The sequence below is a fragment of the Notolepis coatsorum genome, assembly GCF_963971535.1.
Source record: "Notolepis coatsorum genome assembly, chromosome: 4".
NCBI classification, from domain to species: domain Eukaryota; kingdom Metazoa; phylum Chordata; class Actinopteri; order Aulopiformes; family Paralepididae; genus Notolepis; species Notolepis coatsorum.
This window is the reverse complement of record NC_140168.1, coordinates 136,786,722-136,813,063: the sequence shown is the minus strand read 5'-3', so window position 1 is coordinate 136,813,063 and position 26,342 is coordinate 136,786,722. Positions and strand designations below refer to the sequence as shown.

Genomic DNA, 26,342 nt, shown 5'->3' with positions numbered 1-26,342 from the left:
TGATAGTGTTGCATGCTATACTGGTACTGATGATAGTGTTGCATGCTATACTGGTACTGATGGTAGTGTTGCATGCTATACTAGTACTGATGTTAGTGTTGCTATACTGGTACTGATGATAGTGTTGCATGCTATACTGGTACTGATGATAGTGTTGCCATACTGGTACTGATGATAGTGTTGCTATACTGGTACTGATGATAGTGTTGCTATACTGGTACTGGTGTTAGTGTTGCATGCTATACTGGTACTGATGATAGTGTTGCTATACTGGTACTGATGATAGTGTTGCTATACTGGTACTGATGATAGTGTTGCTATACTGGTACTGATGATAGTGTTGCATGCTATACTGGTACTGATGATAGTGTTGCCATACTGGTACTGATGATAGTGTTGCATGCTATACTGGTACTGATGATAGTGTTGCATGCTATACTGGTACTGATGGTAGTGTTGCATGCTATACTAGTACTGATGTTAGTGTTGCTATACTGGTACTGATGATAGTGTTGCATGCTATACTGGTACTGATGATAGTGTTGCCATACTGGTACTGATGATAGTGTTGCTATACTGGTACTGATGATAGTGTTGCTATACTGGTACTGGTGTTAGTGTTGCATGCTATACTGGTACTGATGATAGTGTTGCTATACTGGTACTGATGATAGTGTTGCTATACTGGTACTGATGATAGTGTTGCTATACTGGTACTGATGATAGTGTTGCATGCTATACTGGTACTGATGATAGTGTTGCCATACTGGCACTGATGATAGTGTTGCATGCTATACTGGTACTGATGATAGTGTTGCATGATATACTGGTACTGATGGTAGTGTTGCATGCTATACTGGTACCGATGGTAGTGTTGCATGATATACTGGTACTGATGATAGTGTTGCATGCTATACTGGTACTAATGATAGTGCTGCTATACTGGTACTGATGATAGTGTTGCTATACTGGTACTGATGATAGTGTTGCTATACTGGTACTGATGATAGTGTTGCATGCTATACTGGTACTGGTGTTAGTGTTGCATGCTATACTGGTACTGATGATAGTGTTGCCATACTGGTACTGATGATAGTGTTGCTATACTGGTACTGATGATAGTGTTGCATGCTATACTGGTACTGATGGTAGTGTTGCATGCTGTACTGGTACTGATGATAGTGTTGCATGCTATACTGGTACTGATGATAGTGTTGCATCCTATACTGGTACTGATGGTAGTGTTGCATGCTATACTGGTACTGATGATAGTGTTGCTATACTGGTACTGATGATAGTGTTGCTATACTGGTACTGATGATAGTGTTGCTATACTGGTACTGATGATAGTGTTGCTATACTGGTACTGATGATAGTGTTGCATGCTATACTGGTACTGATGATAGTGTTGCATGCTATACTGGTACTGATGGTAGTGTTGCATGCTATACTAGTACTGATGTTAGTGTTGCTATACTGGTACTGATGATAGTGTTGCATGCTATACTGGTACTGATGATAGTGTTGCCATACTGGTACTGATGATAGTGTTGCTATACTGGTACTGATGATAGTGTTGCTTGCTATACTGGTACTGGTGTTAGTGTTGCATGCTATACTGGTACTGATGATAGTGTTGCTATACTGGTACTGATGATAGTGTTGCTATACTGGTACTGATGATAGTGTTGCATGCTATACTGGTACTGGTGTTAGTGTTGCTATACTGTTACTGATGATAGTGTTGTATGCTATACTGGTACTGATGGTAGTGTTGCATGCTATACTGGTACTGATGATAGTGTTGCATGCTATACTGGTACTGATGGTAGTGTTGCATGCTATACTGGTACTGATGATAGTATTGCATGCTATACTGGTACTGATGATAGTGGTGCATGCTATACTGGTACTGATGATAGTGTTACATGCTATACTGGTAATGATGATAGTGTTGCATGCTATACTGGTACTGATGATAGTGTTGCTATACTGATACTGATGATAGTGTTGCATGCTATACTGATACTGATGATAGTGGTGCATGCTACACTGGTACTGATGATAGTGTTGCATGCTATACTGGTACTGATGTTAGTGTTGCTATACTGGTACTGATGATAGTGGTGCATGCTATACTGGTGCTGATGATAGTGTTGCATGCTATACTGGTACTGATGTTAGTGTTGCTATACTGGTACTGATGATAGTGTTGCATGCTATACTGGTACTGATGATAGTGTTGCTATACTGGTACTGATGATAGTGTTGCTATACTGGTACTGATGATATTGTTGCATGCTATACTGGTACTGGTGTTAGTGTTGCATGCTATACTGGTACTGATGATAGTGTTGCTATATTGGTACTGATGATAGTGTTGCTATACTGGTACTGGTGATAGTGTTGCATGATATACTGGTACTGATGGTAGTGTTGCATGCTGTACTGGTACTGATGTTAGTGTTGCATGCTATACTGGTACTGATGATAGTGTTGCATGCGATACTGGTACTGATGATAGTGTTGCATGCAATACTGGTACTGATGAGTGTTGCATGCTATACTGGTACTGATGATAGTGTTGCATGATATACTGGTACTGATGATAGTGTTGCATGCTATACTGGTACTAATGATAGTGCTGCTATACTGGTACTGATGATAGTGTTGCTATACTGGTACTGATGATAGTGTTGCTATACTGGTACTGATGATAGTGTTGCATGCTATACTGGTACTGGTGTTAGTGTTGCATGCTATACTGGTACTGATGATAGTGTTGCCATACTGGTACTGATGATAGTGTTGCTATACTGGTACTGATGATAGTGTTGCATGCTATACTGGTACTGATGGTAGTGTTGCATGCTGTACTGGTACTGATGATGGTGTTGCATGCTATACTGGTACTGATGATAGTGTTGCATGCTATACTGGTACTGATGGTAGTGTTGCATGCTATACTGGTACTGATGATAGTGTTGCTAAACTGGTACTGATGATACTGATGATAGTGTTGCTATACTGGTACTGATGATAGTGTTGCTATACTGGTACTGATGATAGTGTTGCATGCTATACTGGTACTGATGATAGTGTCGCATGCTATACTGGTACTGATGGTAGTGTTGCATGCTATACTAGTACTGATGTTAGTGTTGCTATACTGGTACTGATGATAGTGTTGCATGCTATACTGGTACTGATGATAGTGTTGCCATACTGGTACTGATGATAGTGTTGCTATACTGGTACTGATGATAGTGTTGCTATACTGGTACTGGTGTTAGTGTTGCATGCTATACTGGTACTGATGATAGTGTTGCTATACTGGTACTGATGATAGTGTTGCTATACTGGTACTGATGATAGTGTTGCTATACTGGTACTGATGATAGTGTTGCATGCTATACTGGTACTGATGATAGTGTTGCCATACTGGTACTGATGATAGTGTTGCATGCTATACTGGTACTGATGATAGTGTTGCATGATATACTGGTACTGATGGTAGTGTTGCATGCTATACTGGTACCGATGGTAGTGTTGCATGCTATACTGGTACTGATGATAGTGTTGCTATACTGGTACTGATGATAGTGTTACATACTATACTGGTACTGATGATAGTGTTGCATGCTGTACTGGTACTGATGATATTGTTGCATGCTGTACTGGTACTGATGGTAGTGTTGCATGCTGTACTGGTACTGATGATAGTGTTGCATGCTATACTGGTACTGACGATAGTGTTGCATGCGATACTGGTACTGATGATAGTGTTGCAAGCTATACTGGTACTGATGATAGTGTTGCATGCTATACTGGTACTGATGATAGTGTTGCATGCTATACTGGTACTGATGATAGTGTTGCTATACTGGTACTGATGATAGTGTTGCTATACTGGTACTGATGATAGTGTTACTATACTGCTACTGATCATAGTGTTGCATGCTATACTGGTACTGGTGTTGGTGTTGCATGCTATACTGGTACTGATGATAGTGTTGCCATACTGGTACTGATGATAGTGTTGCTATACTGGTACTGATGATAGTGTTGCATGCTATACTGGTACTGATGGTAGTGTTGCTATACTGGTACTGATGATATTGGTGCATGCTATACTGGTACTGATGATAGTGTTGCTATACTGGCATTGATGATAGTGTTGCATGCTATACTGATACTGATGATAGTGTTGCATGTTATACTGGTACTGATGGTAGTGTTGCATGCTATACTGGTACTGATGATAGTGTTGCATGCTATACTGGTACTGATGATAGTGTTGCATGCTATACTGGTACTGATGATAGTGTTGCATGCTATACTGGTACTGATGATAGTGTTACATGCTATACTGATACTGATGATAGTGTTGCATGCTATACTGGTACTGATGATAGTGTTGCTATACTGGTACTGATGGTAGTGTTGCATGCTATACTGGTACTGATGATAGTGTTGCATGCTATACTGGTACTGATTATAGTGCTGCATGCTATACTGGCACTGATGATAGTGTTGCATGCTATACTGGTACTGATGATAGTGTTGCATGCTATACTGGTACTGATGTTAGTGTTGCTATACTGGTACTGATGATAGTGTTGCATGCTATACTGGTACTGATGATAGTGTTGCATGCTGTACTGGTACAGATGCTAGTGTTGCATGCTATACTGGTACTGATGATAGTGTTGCATGATATACTGGTACTGATGATAGTGTTGCATGCTATACTGTTCTGATGATAGTGTTGCTATATTGATATTGATGATAGTGTTGCATGCTATACTGGTACTGATGATAGTGTTGCATGCTATACTGGTACTGATGATAGTGTTGCTATACTGGTACTGATGATAGTGTTGCATGCTGTACTGGTACTGATGGTAGTGTTGCATGCTGTACTGGTACTGATGTTAGTGTTGCTATACTGGTACTGATGATAGTGTTGCTATACTGGTACTGATGATAGTGTTGCATGCTATACTGGTACTGGTGGTAGTGTTGCATGCTGTACTGGTACTGATGTTAGTGTTGCTGTACTGGTACTGATGATAGTGTTGCTATACTGGTACTGATGATAGTGTTGCATGCTGTACTGGTACTGATGATAGTGTTGCATGCTATACTGGTACTGATGGTAGTGTTGCATGCTATACTGGTACTGATGGTAGTGTTGCATGCTATACTGGTACTGATGGTAGTGTTGCATGCTATACTGGTACTGATGATAGTGTTGCATGCTATACTGGTACTGATGGTAGTGTTGCATGCTATACTGGTACTGATGATAGTGTTGCATGCTATACTGGTACTGATGATAGTGGTGCATGCTATACTGGTACTGATGATAGTGTTACATGCTATACTGGTACTGATGATAGTGTTGCATGCTATACTGGTACTGATGATAGTGTTGCTATACTGATACTGATGATAGTGTTGCATGCTATACTAGTACTGTTGTTAGTGTTGCTATACTGATACTGATGATAGTGTTGCATGCTATACTGGTACTGATGGTAGTGTTGCATGCTATACTGGTACTGATGGTAGTGTTGCATGCTATACTGGTACTGATGATAGTGTTGATATACTGGTACTGATGATAGTGTTGCATGCTATACTGGTACTGATGATAGTGTTGCATGCTATACTGGTACTGATGGTAGTGTTGCATGCTATACTGGTACTGATGGTAGTGTTGCATGCTATACTGGTACTGATGATAGTGTTGCATGCTATACTGGTACTGGTGTTAGTGTTGCATGCTATACTGGTACTGATGATAGTGTTGCTATATTGGTACTGATGATAGTGTTGCTATACTGGTACTGGTGATAGTGTTGCATGATATACTGGTACTGATGGTAGTGTTGCATGCTGTACTGGTACTGATGTTAGTGTTGCATGCTATACTGGTACTGATGATAGTGTTGCATGCGATACTGGCACTGATGATAGTGTTGCATGCGATACTGGTACTGATGATAGTGTTGCATGCTATACTGGTACTGATGATAGTGTTGCATGCTATACTGGTACTAATGATAGTGTTGCTATACTGGTACTGATGATAGTGTTGCTATACTGGTACTGATGATAGTGTTGCTATACTGGTACTGATGATAGTGTTGCATGCTATACTGGTACTGGTGTTAGTGTTGCATGCTATACAGGTACTGAACAGCGCTGCCAGGATCCTGATGAGAGTCCGTAAACACGATCACATAACCCCCATCCTTCACTCACTACACTGGCTCCCCGTCTCATCCCGGATCAACTACAAAATCCTTACGATCACCCATAACTGCATAAACGGACACGCACCCCTCTACCTTCAGGAACTCATCACTCCACAATCCTTCACCCGCACCCTCAGATCCGCAGGTAGCCTGCTCCTTCAGGTCCCCAATACCCGGCTCTGCACCATGGGTGACCGAGCCTTCTGCACGGCTGCACCACGCCTGTGGAACAGCCTCCCCATCCAGCTGAGGGCACCACAGAGCCTGGACTCTTTTAAAGCAGGCCTGAAAACCTATCTGTTCAAAAAGGCCTTTGACTGTTAGCTTTTTATTTAAATTTTATTGCGCTTTGTTTTTAAATTGTCTGTTTATACTATGTTTTTAATTAACTATGTTCTATTTTTATTCTGTATTTTATTTTATTTGTTTTACTAATAACTATTTTATTCTATTTTTTATAACTGTTTTAACCATGTAGTGTAGCACTTTGGGATCCCAGCGAACAAAAAGTGCATTACAAATCCAATCTATTATTATTATTATTATTGATGATAGTGTTGCCATACTGGTACTGATGATAGTGTTGCTATACTGGTACTGATGATAGTGTTGCATGCTATACTGGTACTGATGGTAGTGTTGCATGCTGTACTGGTACTGATGATAGTGTTGTATGCTATACTGGTACTGATGATAGTGTTGCATGCTATACTGGTACTGATGGTAGTGGTGCATGCTATACTGGTACTGATGATAGTGTTGCTATACTGGTACTGATGATAGTGTTGCTATACTGGTACTGATGATAGTGTTGCTATACTGGTACTGATGATAGTGTTGCTATACTGGTACTGATGATAGTGTTGCATGCTATACTGGTACTGATGATAGTGTTGCATGCTATACTGGTACTGATGATAGTGTTGCTATACTGGTACTGATGATAGTATTGCATGCTATACTGGTACTGGTGTTAGTGTTGCATGCTATACTGGTACTGATGATAGTGTTGCCATACTGGTACTGATGATAGTGTTGCTATACTGGTACTGATGATAGTGTTGCATGCTATACTGGTACTGATGGTAGTGTTGCATGCTATACTGGTGCTGATGATAGTGTTGCATGATATACTGGTACTGATGTTAGTGTTGCTATACTGGTACTGATGATAGTGTTGCATGCTATACTGGTACTGATGATAGTGTTGCTATACTGGTACTGATGATAGTGTTGCTATACTGGTACTGATGATAGTGCTGCATGCTATACTGGTACTGGTGTTAGTGTTGCATGCTATACTGGTACTGATGATAGTGTTGCTATATTGGTACTGATGATAGTGTTGCTATACTGGTACCGGTGATAGTGTTGCATGATATACTGGTACTGATGGTAGTGTTGCATGCTGTACTGGTACTGATGTTAGTGTTGCATGCTATACTGGTACTGATGATAGTGTTGCATGCGATACTGGTTCAAGTTCAAGTTCAAGTTTCTTTATTAGTTGACATGCAAAGATACAGAATACCTTCACATGGAATGCTTTTTTCTGTTATGCTCCTATGAGGATCATAGGACGCTTGGATCATACACATACAGCTCATTACAGTAATATTCCACAATTATTACATTTTAGATAGTAATAATGGTACAGAGCCTTGAGACAAACATATGCATATTCACCACCGCAAAACAGACTGGCAGCCGTCATAGGCAGCGCCATTTACGGAAGGAGGGGGGAGTGGGTTGGGGTTGTTACAGGGCTGTAGGGGGGGGGGGGGGAGTGGGAGGGGGGGGGAAGGTGGGGGGGGAGTGCACAAGCCAAGTCCTGGGTGGGGGAGGTCTCCCTCACACGAGGCAGCCGACAGTGCAGCGCCAATGCAGAGGAAGGGGGGGGGGGGGGGGGGGGACACACACTAGGGATTGGGGTTGTGGGACGCCGCTCGCCACTCTTATCTCCCAGAGAGCCTTCGACTCCAGAGCTCTCGGTTCGACCTTGGTCCAAGAATTTGTTTTGGCTGACTGACTGGCACAATTTATCCCAGCCACGTCCCTTTAAATTTGATTTGAATAGAGTGGAATATAACTCTATTGATTTGAGTGGAGTGAGTTTTAACAACTCCGTCCAAATGACTGAATGCATTATTAGTCCAAGTGTCCAAGTGTCTTATCAGTTCATTTTGGTAGATCCTGTGCGCGGTAAACAGATCCAAAATCTTCTTATTGCAGTCCAAAAGCTTCGATAATCCAAATAATACCACGTCTTCAAGTTTGTAGCCCAATTATGATGTCCCAATAGGCAGAGAGGGTTAGCCTTATTCTGCTTCTTGAAGAAAATATGCAATCCACTGATTAGATCCATTTAGAGTTGATTTGAGTATAGTCCGGCCACCGGCACGAAGCAGGGCATAGCAGCGTCAGGCTCCATGGTGCAGTAGAGGCGGCGGTGGGAACGGCCTTGAAGGCCTTGGGACTGATGATAGTGTTGCATGCGATACTGGTACTGATGATAGTGTTGCATGCTATACTGGTACTGATGATAGTGTTGCATGCTATACTGGTACTAATGATAGTGTTGCTATACTGGTACTGATGATAGTGTTGCTATACTGGTATTGATGATAGTGTTGCTATACTGGTACTGATGATAGTGTTGCATGCTATACTGGTACTGGTGTTAGTGTTGCATGCTATACAGGTACTGATGATAGTGTTGCCATACTGGTACTGATGATAGTGTTGCTATACTGGTACTGATGATAGTGTTGCATGCTATACTGGTACTGATGGTAGTGTTGCATGCTGTACTGGTACTGATGATAGTGTTGTATGCTATACTGGTACTGATGATAGTGTTGCATGCTATACTGGTACTGATGGTAGTGTTGCATGCTATACTGGTACTGATGATAGTGTTGCTATACTGGTACTGATGATAGTGTTGCTATACTGGTACTGATGATAGTGTTGCTATACTGGTACTGATGATAGTGTTGCATGCTATACTGGTACTGATGATAGTGTTGCATGCTATACTGGTACTGATGATAGTGTTGCTATACTGGTACTGATGATAGTATTGCATGCTATACTGGTACTGGTGTTAGTGTTGCATGCTATACTGGTACTGATGATAGTGTTGCCATACTGGTACTGATGATAGTGTTGCTATACTGATACTGATGATAGTGTTGCATGCTATACTGGTACTGATGGTAGTGTTGCATGCTGTACTGGTACTGATGATAGTGTTGCATGCTATACTGGTGCTGATGATAGTGTTGCATGCTATACTGGTACTGATGATAGTGTTGCTATACTGGTACTGATGATAGTATTGCATGCTATACTGGTACTGGTGTTAGTGTTGCATGCTATACTGGTACTGATGATAGTGTTGCCATACTGGTACTGATGATAGTGTTGCTATACTGGTACTGATGATAGTGTTGCATGCTATACTGGTACTGATGGTAGTGTTGCATGCTGTACTGGTACTGATGATAGTGTTGCATGCTATACTGGTACTGATGATAGTGTTGCATGCTATACTGGTACTGATGGTAGTGTTGCATGCTATACTGGTACTGATGATAGTGTTGCTATACTGGTACTGATGATAGTGTTGCTATACTGGTACTGATGATAGTGTTGCTATACTGGTACTGATGATAGTGTTGCTATACTGGTACTGATGATAGTGTTACTATACTGGTACTGATGATAGTGTTACATGCTATACTGGTACTGATGATAGTGTTGCATGCTATACTGGTACTGATGGTAGTGTTGCATGCTATACTGGTACTGATGTTAGTGTTGCTATACTGGTACTGATGATAGTGTTGCCATACTGGTACTGATGATAGTGTTGCTATACTGGTACTGATGATAGTGGTGCTTGCTATACTGGTGTTAGTGTTGCATGCTATACTGGTACTGATGATAGTGTTGCTATACTGGTACTGATGATAGTGTTGCATGATATACTGGTACTGGTGTTAGTGTTGCTATACTGGTACTGATGATAGTGTTGCATGCTATACTGGTACTGATGATAGTGTTGCATGCTATACTGGTACTGATGATAGTGTTGCATGATATACTGGTACTGATGGTAGTGTTGCATGCTATACTGGTACTGATGGTAGTGTTGCATACTATACTGGTACTGATGATAGTGTTGCATGCTATACTGGTACTGATGATAGTGTTACAAACTATACTGGTACTGATGATAGTGTTGCATGCTGTACTGGTACTGATGATAGTGTTGCATGCTATACTGGTACTGATAATAGTGTTGCATGCAATACTGGTACTGATGATAGTGTTGCATGCTATACTGGTGCTGATGATATTGTTGCATGCTATACTGGTACTGATGATAGTGTTGCATGCTATACTGGTACTGATGATAGTGTTGCTATACTGGTACTGATGATAGTGTTGCTATACTGGTACTGATCATAGTGTTGCATGCTATACTGGTACTGATGATAGTGTTGCCATACTGGTACTGATGATAGTGTTGCTATACTGGTACTGATGATAGTGTTGCATGCTATACTGGTACTGATGGTAGTGTTGCTATACTGGTACTGATGATATTGTTGCATGCTATACTGGTACTGATGATAGTGTTGCTATACTGGCATTGATGATAGTGTTGCATGCTATACTGATACTGATGATAGTGTTGCATGTTATACTGGTACTGATGGTAGTGTTGCATGCTATACTGGTACTGATGATAGTGTTGCATGCTATACTGGTACTGATGATAGTGTTGCATGCTATACTGATACTGATGATAGTGTTGCATGCTATACTGGTACTGATGATAGTGTTGCTATACTGGTACTGATGATATTGTTGCATGCTATACTGGTACTGATGATAGTGTTGCTATACTGGCACTGATGATAGTGTTGCATGCTATACTGATACTGATGATAGTGTTGCATGTTATACTGGTACTGATGGTAGTGTTGCATGCTATACTGGTACTGATGATAGTGTTGCATGCTATACTGGTACTGATGATAGTGTTGCATGCTATACTGGTACTGATGATAGTGTTGCATGCTATACTGGTACTGATGAGTGTTGCATGCTATACTGGTACTGATGATAGTGTTGCTATACTGATACTGATGATAGTGTTGCATGCTATACTGGTACTGATGGTAGTGTTGCATGCTATACTGGTACTGATGGTAGTGTTGCATGCTATACTGGTACTGATGATAGTGTTGCTATACTGATACTGATGATAGTGTTGCATGCTACACTGGTACTGATGATAGTGTTGCATGCTATACTGGTACTGATGTTAGTGTTGCTATACTGGTACTGATGATAGTGGTGCATGCTATACTGGTGCTGATGATAGTGTTGCATGCTATACTGGTACTGATGTTAGTGTTGCCATACTGGTACTGATGATAGTGTTGCATGCTATACTGGTACTGATGATAGTGTTGCTATACTGGTACTGATGATAGTGTTGCTATACTGGTACTGATGATAGTGTCGCATGCTATACTGGTACTGGTGTTAGTGTTGCATGCTATACTGGTACTGATGATAGTGTTGCTATACTGGTACTGATGATAGTGTTGCTATACTGGTACTGGTGATAGTGTTGCATGCTATACTGGTACTGATGGTAGTGTTGCATGCTGTACTGGTACTGATGTTAGTGTTGCATGCTATACTGGTACTGATGATAGTGTTGCATGTGATACTGGTACTGATGATAGTGTTGCATGCTATACTGGTACTGATGATAGTGTTGCTATACTGGTACTGATGATAGTGTTGCTATACTGGTACTGATGATAGTGTTGCATGCTATACTGGTACTGGTGTTAGTGTTGCATGCTATACTGGTACTGATGATAGTGTTGCCATACTGGTACTGATGATAGTGTTGCTATACTGGTACTGATGATAGTGTTGCATGCTATACTGGTACTGATGGTAGTGTTGCATGCTGTACTGGTACTGATGATAGTGTTGCATGCTATACTGGTACTGATGAGTGTTGCATGCTATACTGGTACTGATGGTAGTGTTGCATGCTATACTGGTACTGATGATAGTGTTGATATACTGGTACTGATGATAGTGTTGCTATACTGGTACTGATGATAGTGTTGCTATACTGGTACTGATGATAGTGTTGCTATACTGGTACTGATGATAGTGTTGCATGCTATACTGGTACTGATGATAGTGTTGCATGCTATACTGGTACTGATGGTAGTGTTGCATGCTATACTGGTACTGATGTTAGTGTTGCTATACTGGTACTGATGATAGTGTTGCATTCTATACTGGTACTGATGATAGTGTTGCCATACTGGTACTGACGATAGTGTTGCTATACTGGTACTGATGATAGTGTTGCTTGCTATACTGGTACTGGTGTTAGTGTTGCATGCTATACTGGTACTGATGATAGTGTTGCTATACTGGTACTGATGATAGTGTTGCTATACTGGTACTGATGATAGTGTTGCATGCTATACTGGTACTGGTGTTAGTGTTGCATGCTATACTGGTACTGATGATAGTGTTGTCATACTGGTACTGATGATAGTGTTGCATGCTATACTGGTACTGATGATAGTGTTGCATGCTATACTGGTACTGGTGGTAGTGTTGCATGCTATACTGGTACTGATGATAGTGTTGCATGCTATACTGGTACTGATGATAGTTTTGCATGCTATACTGGTACTGATGATAGTGTTGCATGCTATACTGGTACTGATGTTAGTGTTGCTATACTGATACTGATGATAGTGTTGCATGCTACACTGGTACTGATGATAGTGTTGCATGCTATACTGGTACTGATGTTAGTGTTGCTATACTGATACTGATGATAGTGTTGCATGCTATACTGGTACTGATGATAGTGTTGCATGCTATACTGGTACTGATGGTAGTGTTGCATGCTATACTGGTACTGATGATAGTGTTGCATGCTATACTGGTACTGGTGTTAGTGTTGCATGCTATACTGGTACTGATGATATTGTTGCCATACTGGTACTGATGATAGTGTTGCTATACTGGTACTGATGATAGTGTTGCATGCTATACTGGTACTGATGGTAGTGTTGCATGCTGTACTGGTACTGATGATAGTGTTGCATGCTATACTGGTACTGATGATAGTGTTGCATGCTATACTGGTACTGATGATAGTGTTGCTATACTGGTACTGATGATAGTGTTGCTATACTGGTACTGATGATAGTGTTGCTATACTGGTACTAGTGTGATAGTGTTGCTATACTGGTACTGATGATAGTGTTGCTATACTGGTACTGATGATAGTGTTGCATGCTATACTGGTACTGATGATAGTGTTGCATGCTATACTGGTACTGATGGTAGTGTTGCATGCTATACTGGTACTGATGTTCGTGTTGCTATACTGGTACTGATGATAGTGTTGCATGCTATACTGGTACTGATGATAGTGTTGCCATACTGGTACTGATGATAGTGTTGCTATACTGGTACTGATGATAGTGGTGCTTGCTATACTGGTACTGATGATAGTGTTGCATGCTATACTGGTACTGATGATAGTGTTGCTATACTGGTACTGATGATAGTGTTGCTATACTGGTACTGATGATAGTGTTGCATGCTATACTGGTACTGGTGTTAGTGTTGCATGCTATACTGGTACTGATATATTGAAATTCTTTATTCGGAATAACCCCTTGAGATGTAGCATCTCGTTTTCGAGGGGATCCTAACACAATACAGCGTATGTACTTTTCAGAAAAAGAAAAAAACACACACAAAAAACATTGGACATCAAAACAGTCTACAACAACAAAATCAACTGAGAAATGAAATTACAAAATAAGTAAACCAACATACAAGATCACAAAATAAACAGGACAAACAAAACAAAACAAAAATCCAGCAAGGATAGGAATGGATCATTACTTCGTACAAGATAAGTAATGAAAGTCATGATAGTATGCAATATATAAATGATAACTAAAAATGATAAACTAAAAATGATAAAAATGATAAACTAAAAACATGTACATGTACTATGGAAGTAAGAAGACAGCGCATTTTTAAATAAATAAAAAGATGAGATGGAACGAGTATTTGCAGGTAAGTTATTCCAATCAGAAGGGGCTTTGAACAAAAAGGCTTTCTTGGCTGTTGCTTTTGAGAGTGTTGAAAGTGTAGGTATGCAAAAATAGAGTTGGCTAGAATGCCTTAAATAATAATTGGAATAATATGGAGTCAAGTATTGTTTTAGATATTGTGGATAATTAAGATGAATTTGAAAATAAATTGTAACCAGTGGCGCTGTCTTCTTACAGTGGGAGAGGGCAAATTCAGTGTTTCATACATTAGACAGTGATGAGTTGTAAAAGGGCATCCAGGAGCAAATCTGCATAATTTATTGTAAGATGTATTAAGAGGAATGAGATTTGTTTTGGATGCAACCTGGTAGACAATATCTGCATAATCCATAAGTGGCAAAATAAGTTGAATTACAAGCTTTTTTCTAACAGAAAGAGTTAAACAGTTTCTGGAGCGATAGAGAATACCCACACTAAGATAAATTTTTCTTACAATATGATCAATGTGACACTTAAATGATAATTCAGAGTCAAGCCAAACACCCAAGTATTTTGTGTGTTCGACTCTTTGTAAAGGTGTACCATCTAAACTATGAATAGCACATACACGAGATTTGGCTTTAGATTTGATGCACTGGGGAGTACCAAAGATCATTGTATATGATTTGCTTTTGTTGAGTAGTAATTTGTTAGCAGCTAACCAATGTTGCAAGGAATTAAAATCAGATTGCAGAGCTAATTCAATGTGTGATAGAGTGGATTTGGAGGTGTAAATCACAGTGTCATCAGCATAGAGCTGAATACAACATTCAGAAATAATTGAAGGGAGGTCGTTTATAAAAATAGAAAAAAGAAGTGGACCAAGAGTTGAGCCCTGCGGCACACCTCTTTGTTGAACTAATAAATCAGATTTTCTACCTTGAATTGCTACACATTGCTTTCTATTATGCAGATAGGAATTAAACCATAATAAAGAATTCCTTGACAAACCAACATAATATAATTTATCTAAAAGGAGGTAGTGGTCAACGAGATCAAAGGCCTTGCTTAAATCAATAAAAATAGCACCAGTCAAGTTACCATTATTAGAGGCAGAGAAAATATCACTAGTAAGTTTCAATAGTGCTGTAGTTGTGGAATGATTTGATCTAAAGCCAGATTGATTGGGTGATAATATATTGTTTTCATCTAGATAATATGATAATTGGTTATAAATTAACTTTTCAAATATTTTTATAGTGGAGCAGATAATTGAGATTGGACGGTAATTATTAGGTTCTAGAAAATCACCCCCTTTATGCAAAGGAGTGATACAAGACCACTTCCAGATAGCCGGTATTTCACAAGTGGATAATGACATGTTGAAGAGATCACAGAGTGGATACATGATAATGTGTGATGCTATAATTAGAAATTTGTTCTCAATGTCATCTAACCCGGGACCACTACCTACCTTCAGATCATTAATTGCAGCATGGGCCTCAACAGGTGTTATTTTCTTAAAAGAGAAGGAGCTGTTACAGGGCTGAATATTGTTAAGAGCAATATAAGGATCATGCATTGTGGGAGAAGAGACAGAAGAAAAGTGTTGATTGAATGCATCCGCGACTAAATTAGGATTGTGTAAAATAATATTGTTGACTCTTATTTGGTTGGAGGATATATTTTTATCCGAACCAGTTAAGTCTTTTATTTTCCTCCAAAAGTTTTTGGGATTTTTAAAATCACGAGTAAGAGACTCTCTATAATAATTGGCTTCTGCATTTCTGGTCATGGTTTTGGACACATTTCTCAACTGCCTGTACTTTTCCCAGTCAGCAGGATCCTTAGATTTACGAGATGCTGCCCAAGCTTTGTCTCTCTGCCTGAAAATACCTATAAGTTCCGAAGTAATCCAGGGGAGATGCCTTCCTTTGACTTTTATATTTTTATAAGGAGCATGCTTGTCAATAGTTTTAGTAAACTCAGAGAGAAAGAAGTCCCAAGCACAGTGAACATTTGGTATTAGTTGGTACCTATCCCAATTGATGGAAATCACGTCATTGATAAATTGGCCAATGTTCATTTTTTTATATTGCCTGATTTTAATCAGTTTTGGTGGTGATTTAGGAAGTTTAATTTTCCAAATACAGTACACAAGTGAGTGGTCACTGAAACAATCAGACATTACACCTGATTTTAAAATTCTATCTGGATGAGAGACCAGTATCCAGTCAATTAGAGATTGAGATGTGGGTGTGACACGAGTGGGCTCATTAATTAGCTGGCTTAAATTCAAATGACCAAATATGCTTTTTTGTTTGTTAGATGATTTATCAATCCAATTTTTATTAAAGTCTCCCAGAATAATAAGTTCATTTTTATTACTTATAGAGTTTATGGTAGAGGCTATAGAATTAAAGGATTCAGCAGGTGAAGAAGGAGGTCTGTAAATATTTCCTATAGTAATATACTTGTTTTCATGCAGAGTTACCTTTACAAAAATACTCTCAAATTGAGACGGCTCAACAACAGGTGTAATTAGTTCGGAAGCCAGAGTGGATGACACATATGTGGCTAAACCACCTCCCTTTGTTCCCCTGTCAGCTCTATATAAGACATAATTTGTGAGTTTAATTTCATTATTAGATATTCTAGTGGAGAGCAAGGTTTCAGACAGGGTTATAATATTTGGTTTATATAGTTCAACCCATGCACGAAGTAGAGTGATTTTGGTACGAAGGCTTCTGATATTCAAATGAATAATTTTCAAACCTTTAACACTATCCAGTTGTTCATACGTTTAATAAGGATACTATCATTGACCAAACATAGAGAAAAGCAGATCCATAAAAGATTATAAAACACAAGAGCACACAGAGACAGGACAAACAGACAGAACACATAACTGGCACACACAGAAAACATAAAAACAAAAAACAGAAAACAAGACTGGCACATTGATCACTATCAAGATACAGTACAATGATACTGATGGTGATGATAGTGTTGCATGCTATACTGGTACTAATGATAGTGTTGCATGCTATACTGGTACTAATGATAGTGTTGCTATACTGGTACTGATGATAGTGTTGCTATACTGGTACTGGTGTTAGTGTTGCATGCTATACTGGTACTGATGATAGTGTTGCTATACTGGTACTGATGATAGTGTTGCCATACTGGTACTGATGATAGTGTTGCTATACTGGTACTGATGATAGTGTTGCATGCTATACTGGTACTGATGGTAGTGTTGCATGCTGTACTGGTACTGATTATAGTGTTGCATGCTATACTGGTACTGATGATAGTGTTGCATGCTATACTGGTACTGATGGTAGTGTTGCATGCTATACTGGTAATGATGATAGTGTTGCTATACTGGTACTGATGATAGTGTTGCTATACTGGTACTGATGATAGTGTTGCTATACTGGTACTGATGATAGTGTTGCTATATTGGTACTGATGATAGTGTTGCTATACTGGTACTGATGATAGTGTTGCATGCTATACTGGTACTGATGATAGTGTTGCATGCTATACTGGTACTGATGGTAGTGTTGCATGCTATACTGGTACTGATGTTAGTGTTGCTATACTGGTACTGATGATAGTGTTGCATGCTATACTGGTACTGATGATAGTGTTGCCATACTGGTACTGATGATAGTAGTTTTTTTTAGTTTTTTTATTGGATTATATTATATGTTGTACCACTGTATTGCACATTGTCGCGGGCAAGACCACCCGCATTTCATTGTATACTTGTATGCCGTGACAATTCAAACTCTTGACTTGACTTGAGTGTTGCTATACTGGTACTGATGATAGTGTTGCTTGCTATACTGGTACTGGTGTTAGTGTTGCATGCTATACTGGTACTGATGATAGTGTTGCTATACTGGTACTGATGATAGTGTTGCTATACTGGTACTGATGATAGTGTTGCATGCTATACTGGTACTGGTGTTAGTGTTGCATGCTATACTGGTACTGATGATAGTGTTGCCATACTGGCACTGATGATAGTGTTGCTATACTGGTACTGATGATAGTGTTGCATGCTATACTGGTACTGATGGTAGTGTTGCATGCTGTACTGGTACTGATGATAGTGTTGCATGCTATACTGGTACTGATGATAGTGTTGCATGCTATACTGGTACTGATGGTAGTGTTGCATGCTATACTGGTACTGATGATAGTGTTGCTATACTGGTACTGATGATAGTGTTGCTATACTGGTACTGATGATAGTGTTGCTATACTGGTACTGATGATAGTGTTGCTATACTGGTACTGATGATAGTGTTGCATGCTATACGGTACTGGTGTTGCATGATATACTGGTACTGATGATAGTGTTGCTATACTGGTACTGATAGTGTTGCTATACTGGTACTGATGATAGTGTTGCTATACTGGTACTGATGATAGTGTTGCATGCTATACTGGTACTGGTGGTAGTGTTGCATGCTGTACTGGTACTGATGTTAGTGTTGCTATACTGGTACTGATGATAGTGTTGCTATACTGGTACTGATGATAGTGTTGCATGCTATACTGGCACTGGTGGTAGTGTTGCATGCTGTACTGGTACTGATGTTAGTGTTGCTATACTGGTACTGATGATAGTGTTGCTATACTGGTACTGATGATAGTGTTGCATGCTGTACTGGTACTGATGAGTGTTGCATGCTATACTGGTACTGATGGTAGTGTTGCATGCTATACTGGTACTGATGATAGTGTTGCATGCTATACTGGTACTGATGGTAGTGTTGCATGCTATACTGGTACTGATGATAGTGTTGCATGCTATACTGGTACTGATGATAGTGTTGCATGCTATACTGGTACTGATGATAGTGTTGCATGCTATACTGGTACTGATGTTAGTGTTGCTATACTGATACTGATGAGTGTTGCATGCTATACTGGTACTGATGATAGTGTTGCATGCTATACTGGTACTGATGTTAGTGTTGCTATACTGATACTGATGATAGTGTTGCATGCTATACTGGTACTGATGGTAGTGTTGCATGCTATACTGGTACTGATGGTAGTGTTGCATGCTATACTGGTACTGATGATAGTGTTGATATACTGGTACTGATGATAGTGTTGCATGCTATACTGGTACTGATGATAGTGTTGTATGCTATACTGGTACTGATGGTAGTGTTGCATGCTATACTGGTACTGATGGTAGTGTTGCATGCTATACTGGTACTGATGATAGTGTTGCTATACTGGTACTGAGGATAGTGTTGCATGCTATACTGGTACTGATGATAGTGTTGCATGCTGTACTGGTACTGATGCTAGTGTTGCATGCTATACTGGTACTGATGATAGTGTTGAATGATATACTGGTACTGATGATAGTGTTGCATGCTATACTGGTACTGATGATAGTGTTGCATGCTATACTGGTACTGATGGTAGTGTTGCATGCTATACTGGTATTGATGGTAGTGTTGCATGCTATACTGGTACTGATGATAGTGTTGCATGCTATACTGGTACTGATGGTAGTGTTGCATGCTATACTGGTACTGATGGTAGTGTTGCATGCTATACTGGTACTGATGATAGTGGTGCATGCTATACTGGTACTGATGATAGTGTTGCATGCTATACTGGTACTGATGTTAGTGTTGCATGCTGTACTGGTACTGATGATAGTGTTGCATGCTATACTGGTACTGATGATAGTGTTGCATGCTATACTGGTACTGATGATAGTGTTGCATGCTATACTGGTACTGGTGGTAGTGTTGCATGCTATACTGGTACTGATGGTAGTGTTACATGCTGTACTGGTACTGATGATAGTGTTGCATGCTATACTGGTACTGATGGTAGTGTTGCATGCTATACTGGTACTGATGGTAGTGTTGCATGCTATACTGGTACTGGTAGTAGTGTTGCATGCTATACTGGTGGTAGTGTTGCATGCTATACTGGTGTTAGTGTTGCATGCTATACTGGTACTGGTGGTAGTGTTGCATGCTATACTGATACTGGTGGTAGTGTTGCATGCTATACTGGTACTGGTGGTAGTGCTGCATGCTATACTGATGGTAGTGTTGCATGCTATACTGGTGGTAGTGTTGCATGCTATACTGGTACTGATGATAGTGTTGCATGCTATACTGGTACTGGTGGTAGTGTTGCATGCTATACTGGTACTGGTGTTAGTGTTGCATGCTATACTGGTACTGATGATAGTGTTGCATGCTATACTGGTACTGGTGGTAGTGTTGCATGCTATACTGGTATTGATGATAGTGTTGCTATACTGGTACTGATGGTAGTGTTGCATGCCATACTGGTACTGATGATAGTGTTGCATGCTATACTGGTGTTAGTGTTGCTATACTGGTACTGATGATAGTGTTGCATACTGTACTGGTACTGGTGATAGTGTTGCATGCTATACTGGTACTGATGATAGTGTTGCTATACTGGTACTGATGATAGTGTTGCATGCTGTACTGGTACTGGTGATAGTGTTGCATGCTATACTGGTACTGATGATAGTGTTGCATGCTATACTGGTACTGAATATAGTGTTGCATGCTATACTGGTACTGATGATACTGATGGTAGTGTTGCATGCTATACTGATGGTAGTGTTGCATGCTATACTGGTACTGGTGGTAGTGTTGCATGCTATACTAATGATAGTGTTGCATGCTATACTGGTACTGTTGGTAGTGTTGCATGCTATACTGGTACTGATGTTAGTGTTGCATGCTATACTGGTACTGATGATAGTGTTGCATGCTATACTGGTACTGATGATAGTGGTGCATGCTATACTGGTACTGGTGGTAGTGTTGCATGCTATACTGGTACTGGTGCTAGTGTTGCACGGCCCTTCTAAGGTTTCTCTCCTTCACATTGCCTGTGTTGCATTCATTTATTTGATTTATTTTAAATGTTTTGGGCTTCATGGTGTTTTTGTTTTGTTCTTTATTTATTGTGATGTTTCTTCTTGACTTGTTTAACTTGACTTGTTGACTCTTTAAAGATACAGTACAATGATGTTTTAAATGTAAGTCATAATTATTTATTGTGGAATATTAATATCATGAGGATCATTCTTTCAACTTCAGATGTATCATTTGAGTTGTTATAAGTGTTTTAGGTCACCCTCTCTGAACACAGCCAACTCTCAGTAGACTGAGGGGGCGTGGCCTTCTGTTCACTAGACTAGACACTGTAAAAAGTGGATGTTCTTCAGGAGTTCCTCTAAGATCCCCTGGGTTTCCTCAATAAGCTACGGGTGCCTCAAAGCCCCAAATGGTGCCTCTGTGAGAACCTTTGGGAGCACCGTGTCCTCTCAGCTAGATGTGACTGACGAGCCAATCAGACAAAGTGAGATTGACTGATGGGCCAATCAGAGCGACTAGAGGTGATTGACAGGCCAATCAGGGTAACCCATGTGTATTATGCAATATTTCAGAGGAAGCTAATTGGATCTGAAATGGCTTGATTGTGTTGATATCCAGGGATACAACATTTTGGGGATTTTTATACTAATCCAATAGTTGATTTCATCTGCAAATCTTTTTGGGGACAAGTTTGACAAGTTTGAGTTTTCCTACGTGAATAATGAAACAGAAGGAACTCTTTAAAAAAAGAACACGCCAACATGGCGGACATGGGCTTAAGGTCTCCAGAGTCAAATGAGAAGATGGACACCGGTTCAGTGGAAAGCTATCTGGCTGCAAGCTAGCCTAGCTTAGCACAAAGTAAAGGAAGCAGATACGGACCACTAGCCTCAGCACCGTCTTGTTTGAAAAGCCCTGCGATTGGTATGGACACCAAAACGTTGGTATTGTGACGACACTAAATACTCCAGACGGGCTAGACAGTAGATTCTAACCTCCTGGTATCTGAAGGAGGTTCACAACGCAGCTCAGTGAGGATCATGTTCTTCGACTTCTCCAGCGCATTTAACACCATCCAGCCACTCCGGCTAGAGGAGAAGCTCACTGGGATGCAGCTGGACCGGGGAATGGTGGCCTGGATCACCGACTACCTCACCAGCAGACAACAGTACGTGAGACTTCAGGGCAGCCAATCAGAGGTGCTGGGTGAGCAACACCGGCGCTCCCCAGGGTACCGTGCTGTCACCCTCTACACCTCCGACTTCCGCTACAACACAAGGACGTGCCACCTGCAGAAGTTCTCCGATGACTCCTCCATCGTCAGCTACTGTACATTGTGGATGACGATGAGGCTGAATACAGTGGAGAGCTTCGTAGGGGGGTCGGACAGGGACCAGCTCCAACTCAACGTCAGCAAGACAAAGGAGCTGGTGGTGGACTATCGGAGAGGCAGGAAGGGTCCCCCTTCTCCCAAAATCCTCGGACTGGAGAAGGTAGAGATGGTGGAGTACTACAAGACGTTCGTTGGAGTGAACAATAAACTGGACTGGTCGGACAACACTGAGGCCCTCTACAGGAAGGTACAGAGCAGGACAACACTGAGGCCCTCTACAGGAAGGGACAGAGCAGGACAACACTGAAGCCCTCTACAGGAAGGGACAGAGCAGGACAACACTGAGGCCCTCTACAGGAAGGGACAGAGCAGGACAACACTGAGGCTCTACAGGAAGGGACAGAGTAGACTGTTCTTCCTGAGGAGACTCAGGTTGTTCGACGTGTGCAACCGACTGCTGCTATCTTTCTACCAGTCAGTTGTAGCCAGCGTCCTCTTTTTTTCTGTGGTGTGCTGGGGGGGGCAACATCAACTCGAGGAACTCCAGCAAGCTGAACAAGCTGGTGAAGAAGGCTAGCTCAGTAGTGGGTGGTGAGCTGGATAACCTAGAGGTGGTGGCTGAGAGAAGGATGAGGAAAAAAGCTAGAAGCCATCCTGGAGAACCCCTCTCAGCCCCTCTACGAGGAGCTAGCCAGAATGAAGAGCACGTTCAGCCTAAAGTGGTCTGCACACGGCGGGCGACCGACGTCGCCTGGCAATGCAATCGCCTGTTGCTCAACGACAATCGCTTGTCCCCCCACACCAGAGGCGACCGTTGCTCTGTCTAGCTGGGGGTGTGGTTACTTGTTTCCCCCCGGGAGATATACATGTAGGAGAATGGACCGCCGGGACCGGACGTTATGTTGTTGTGAAGCGAGCCTATTAGCAGCTCTTCACTAGCACTAGCAGGTAGCTGTGTTGTGCGTTACGAGGGAATATTAACCTGTAAAACCCATATTGAGCTGGAATTAAACCACCATATACGAATACAACCTCTCCTCATTCTTCCTGACATTACTGCATGACTGATCGCTATAATACGTTTACTAGGCACCGATTGGACAAGTATTATTATGCAGAGAGAGAATGTTTTTTCACTGAAGACGCTGTTCTGTTCTCAACCATCATTTCTTTGGACAATAAACCTTATAAACCACATCAGCTGCAGCCTGGACATTAAACTCTGCCAACATCCACAACTTATTTTGTTACCAGAGTACAAAAACATCTAGTAGGTGCATCGTGGCGCATTGTCAATGTATTAGTTAATGACAAGCGGCCACTAAACCTTAAGTTCTCCAACTAACGTTATTTATTTAAATTGTTCCTGTTAATAATAATTAACATAAGTAGCATGGTAATAATACGTAGGTTATTGATCAATGAATGTATTGATACATTAATGGTGTACAAATGATACACCAGTAGAAGTCATGTTATTTCCTCATTGTCCTTTCTGTGTCGCCTCAAAAAATAGGATCAAGGCGATTTTTAGCCAGGCGACAGAAATAGCTTCAAAATCTCCTGCCGTGTGGGTTCTCTCATTCATAACAATGGAGGCGATACAATTCTGTCGGTCGCCTCGCAAAAAAAGTCGGTCGCCTGGCTTAAATCCCCCGCCGTATGCAGAGCCCTTTAGACGCACAACCCCCCCCCCCCCCCCCCCCCCACCACAAACCGCCTGGGCCGGTCCTTTATACCGGCAGCCATCAGGCTCTACAAAAAAAGGCTCGGGCGGCCGGCTCTGCTGCCAGAACTATCACTGTCAGAACTCGTGACGTGAGAACTAGAGACTCACCGTATCACCGTACTGACTATCTTGTATTTTGCACTAGATACTAATATCACTGGACTCTCATCACTGGACTATCTTGTGTTTGTACTTTCTTTATATTATATTGTATATAGGACTGTGAAGCTATGCATCCCCCACCCTGTACCCCCCCCCCCCCCCATGCTGCTTTGACACCCGAATTTCCCCAAGGGGATCAATAAAGGGTCATCTTATCTTACTAAATACTCCAGACAGTAGATTCTAACCTCCTAGAATCTGAAGGAGGTTCCTGGGGGACACCTGCTCAAGCTGCTCCCAGCACAGCTTCTGGATCTCCTCTAGACTGCAACTCTGTCAAGGACAAAACATCTCTAGTTAATAATAATAACAACAATAATAACTTTATTTGTATAGCACCTCTCATGCCAGAATTGCAGCTCAAAGTGAAATAGACAACTGGACATCAAATAGACATAGGCATACAATGAGCATGGAATTGACAAGATAAAAGCAATGCAAAAAGTGCAGACATAAAATAGACTAAAAGTAGTGCAATAAAATAGCTCTCGTTTACAACACAATGATCACAGTGTGGGTGTAGTAATGAGTATCAGAGTGCATTACAAGGCTAAATCAAATGCAAGGACAGTTTCTTTGACATTGGAAGAAACAGCAGCTTGCAGTGTCCCTCACACACACACTTACATTTAGTCATTTAGCTGACACTTTTATACAAAGCAAATTGTGTACAGCAAGTCAGCAGGAAGGGTACAACTCTGGCAGCTAAGGGTCAGTGGTATTGTTGGTATGTTGGTAAGGTATACACTAGGGATGCACCGAATGGGAAATTCTTGGCCGAAACCGATACCGAAAATAGGAAACAGTTGGCCGAAAACCGAATGCCCGAAAATGATTAATATAAATATATATATAATGTATTTCTTTTTTTCAGCTACCTGATTATGGCAAAACTTAACTTAAATAATATTAATAATCACTATTATGGGCCCATAAAACATTTATTCAGCACTTTTGAATGCATACATTAATTCCAGACTGACTGCTGAAAGATTGTACAATAAACATTTTCTCTTTGCATACAACAAAATGTGCATTAAAGTCAAGTGCATTTTCTTTTCTCTGTAGGATAACTACAACAAAGTGCATTCAGAACAAAGCCAAGGTGCTTTAAAACTGCATAACGATCTGCATAAAGACACACACACAGGACTGTTGTATTTACTACATCTCCCATGACTCTTAGCGGGGGATGACATAGCTTACGAGAGACTGGTCAAAAAGGAATGGAAGCGTTAGCTAGCTTAACGCTAACATTTAACCGCGACGGGCATATAGTAATGGCGAGGATATAAAGCATGTTAAAGACGCATTTATTGGATGGATGCGTTGCTCGCAGAGTTTATAGAAACAGCGCTGCGCAACTCACAAGAGGAGTTAGTTATCACAGGCTGCAGAATGCAGGAAGAGCTGCCAAGCTGCTCACGTTACACATTGCGCGTTTTGATTACGTCATCACAACAACACTTTAGGTTATGAACGTTACGTAACCCTGTTCTTTGACATTCTGTGATATCTTTTCGGTGCTAAAACCCTTTCGGCCGAAGGCCGAAAGAGCCTTTTTGACCATTTTCGGCCGATAATTTTCGGCGGCCGAATATTCGGTGCATCCCTAGTATACACTGTCAAACAGTGTCGAATTTGAGTGCTACACTCTTGAGTACATAGTAGCATAAACATATTAGCATAGTAGGTAGTAGTATAGGCATAGTACATAGTAGTATAGACATAGTAGCATAGTACATAGTAGTATAGACATAGTAGCATAGTAGGTAGTAGTATAGGCATAGTAGCATAGTACATAGTAGTATAGACATAGTAGTA

General features: G+C 40.8%; 1 protein-coding gene across 1 annotated transcript in view; it reads right to left on the bottom strand.

The window, feature by feature from the left end:
- LOC311227867 (caspase activity and apoptosis inhibitor 1-like) overlaps nucleotides 1–26,342 on the bottom strand; it is a 111,252-nt gene that overhangs the window by 61,032 nt on the left and 23,878 nt on the right. The window contains exon 3 of the mRNA XM_084313712.1: nucleotides 24,707–24,791. Within this exon, the coding sequence (XP_084169838.1) occupies nucleotides 24,707–24,791 (85 nt within the window). The remainder of the gene's footprint in view (nucleotides 1–24,706; nucleotides 24,792–26,342) is intronic.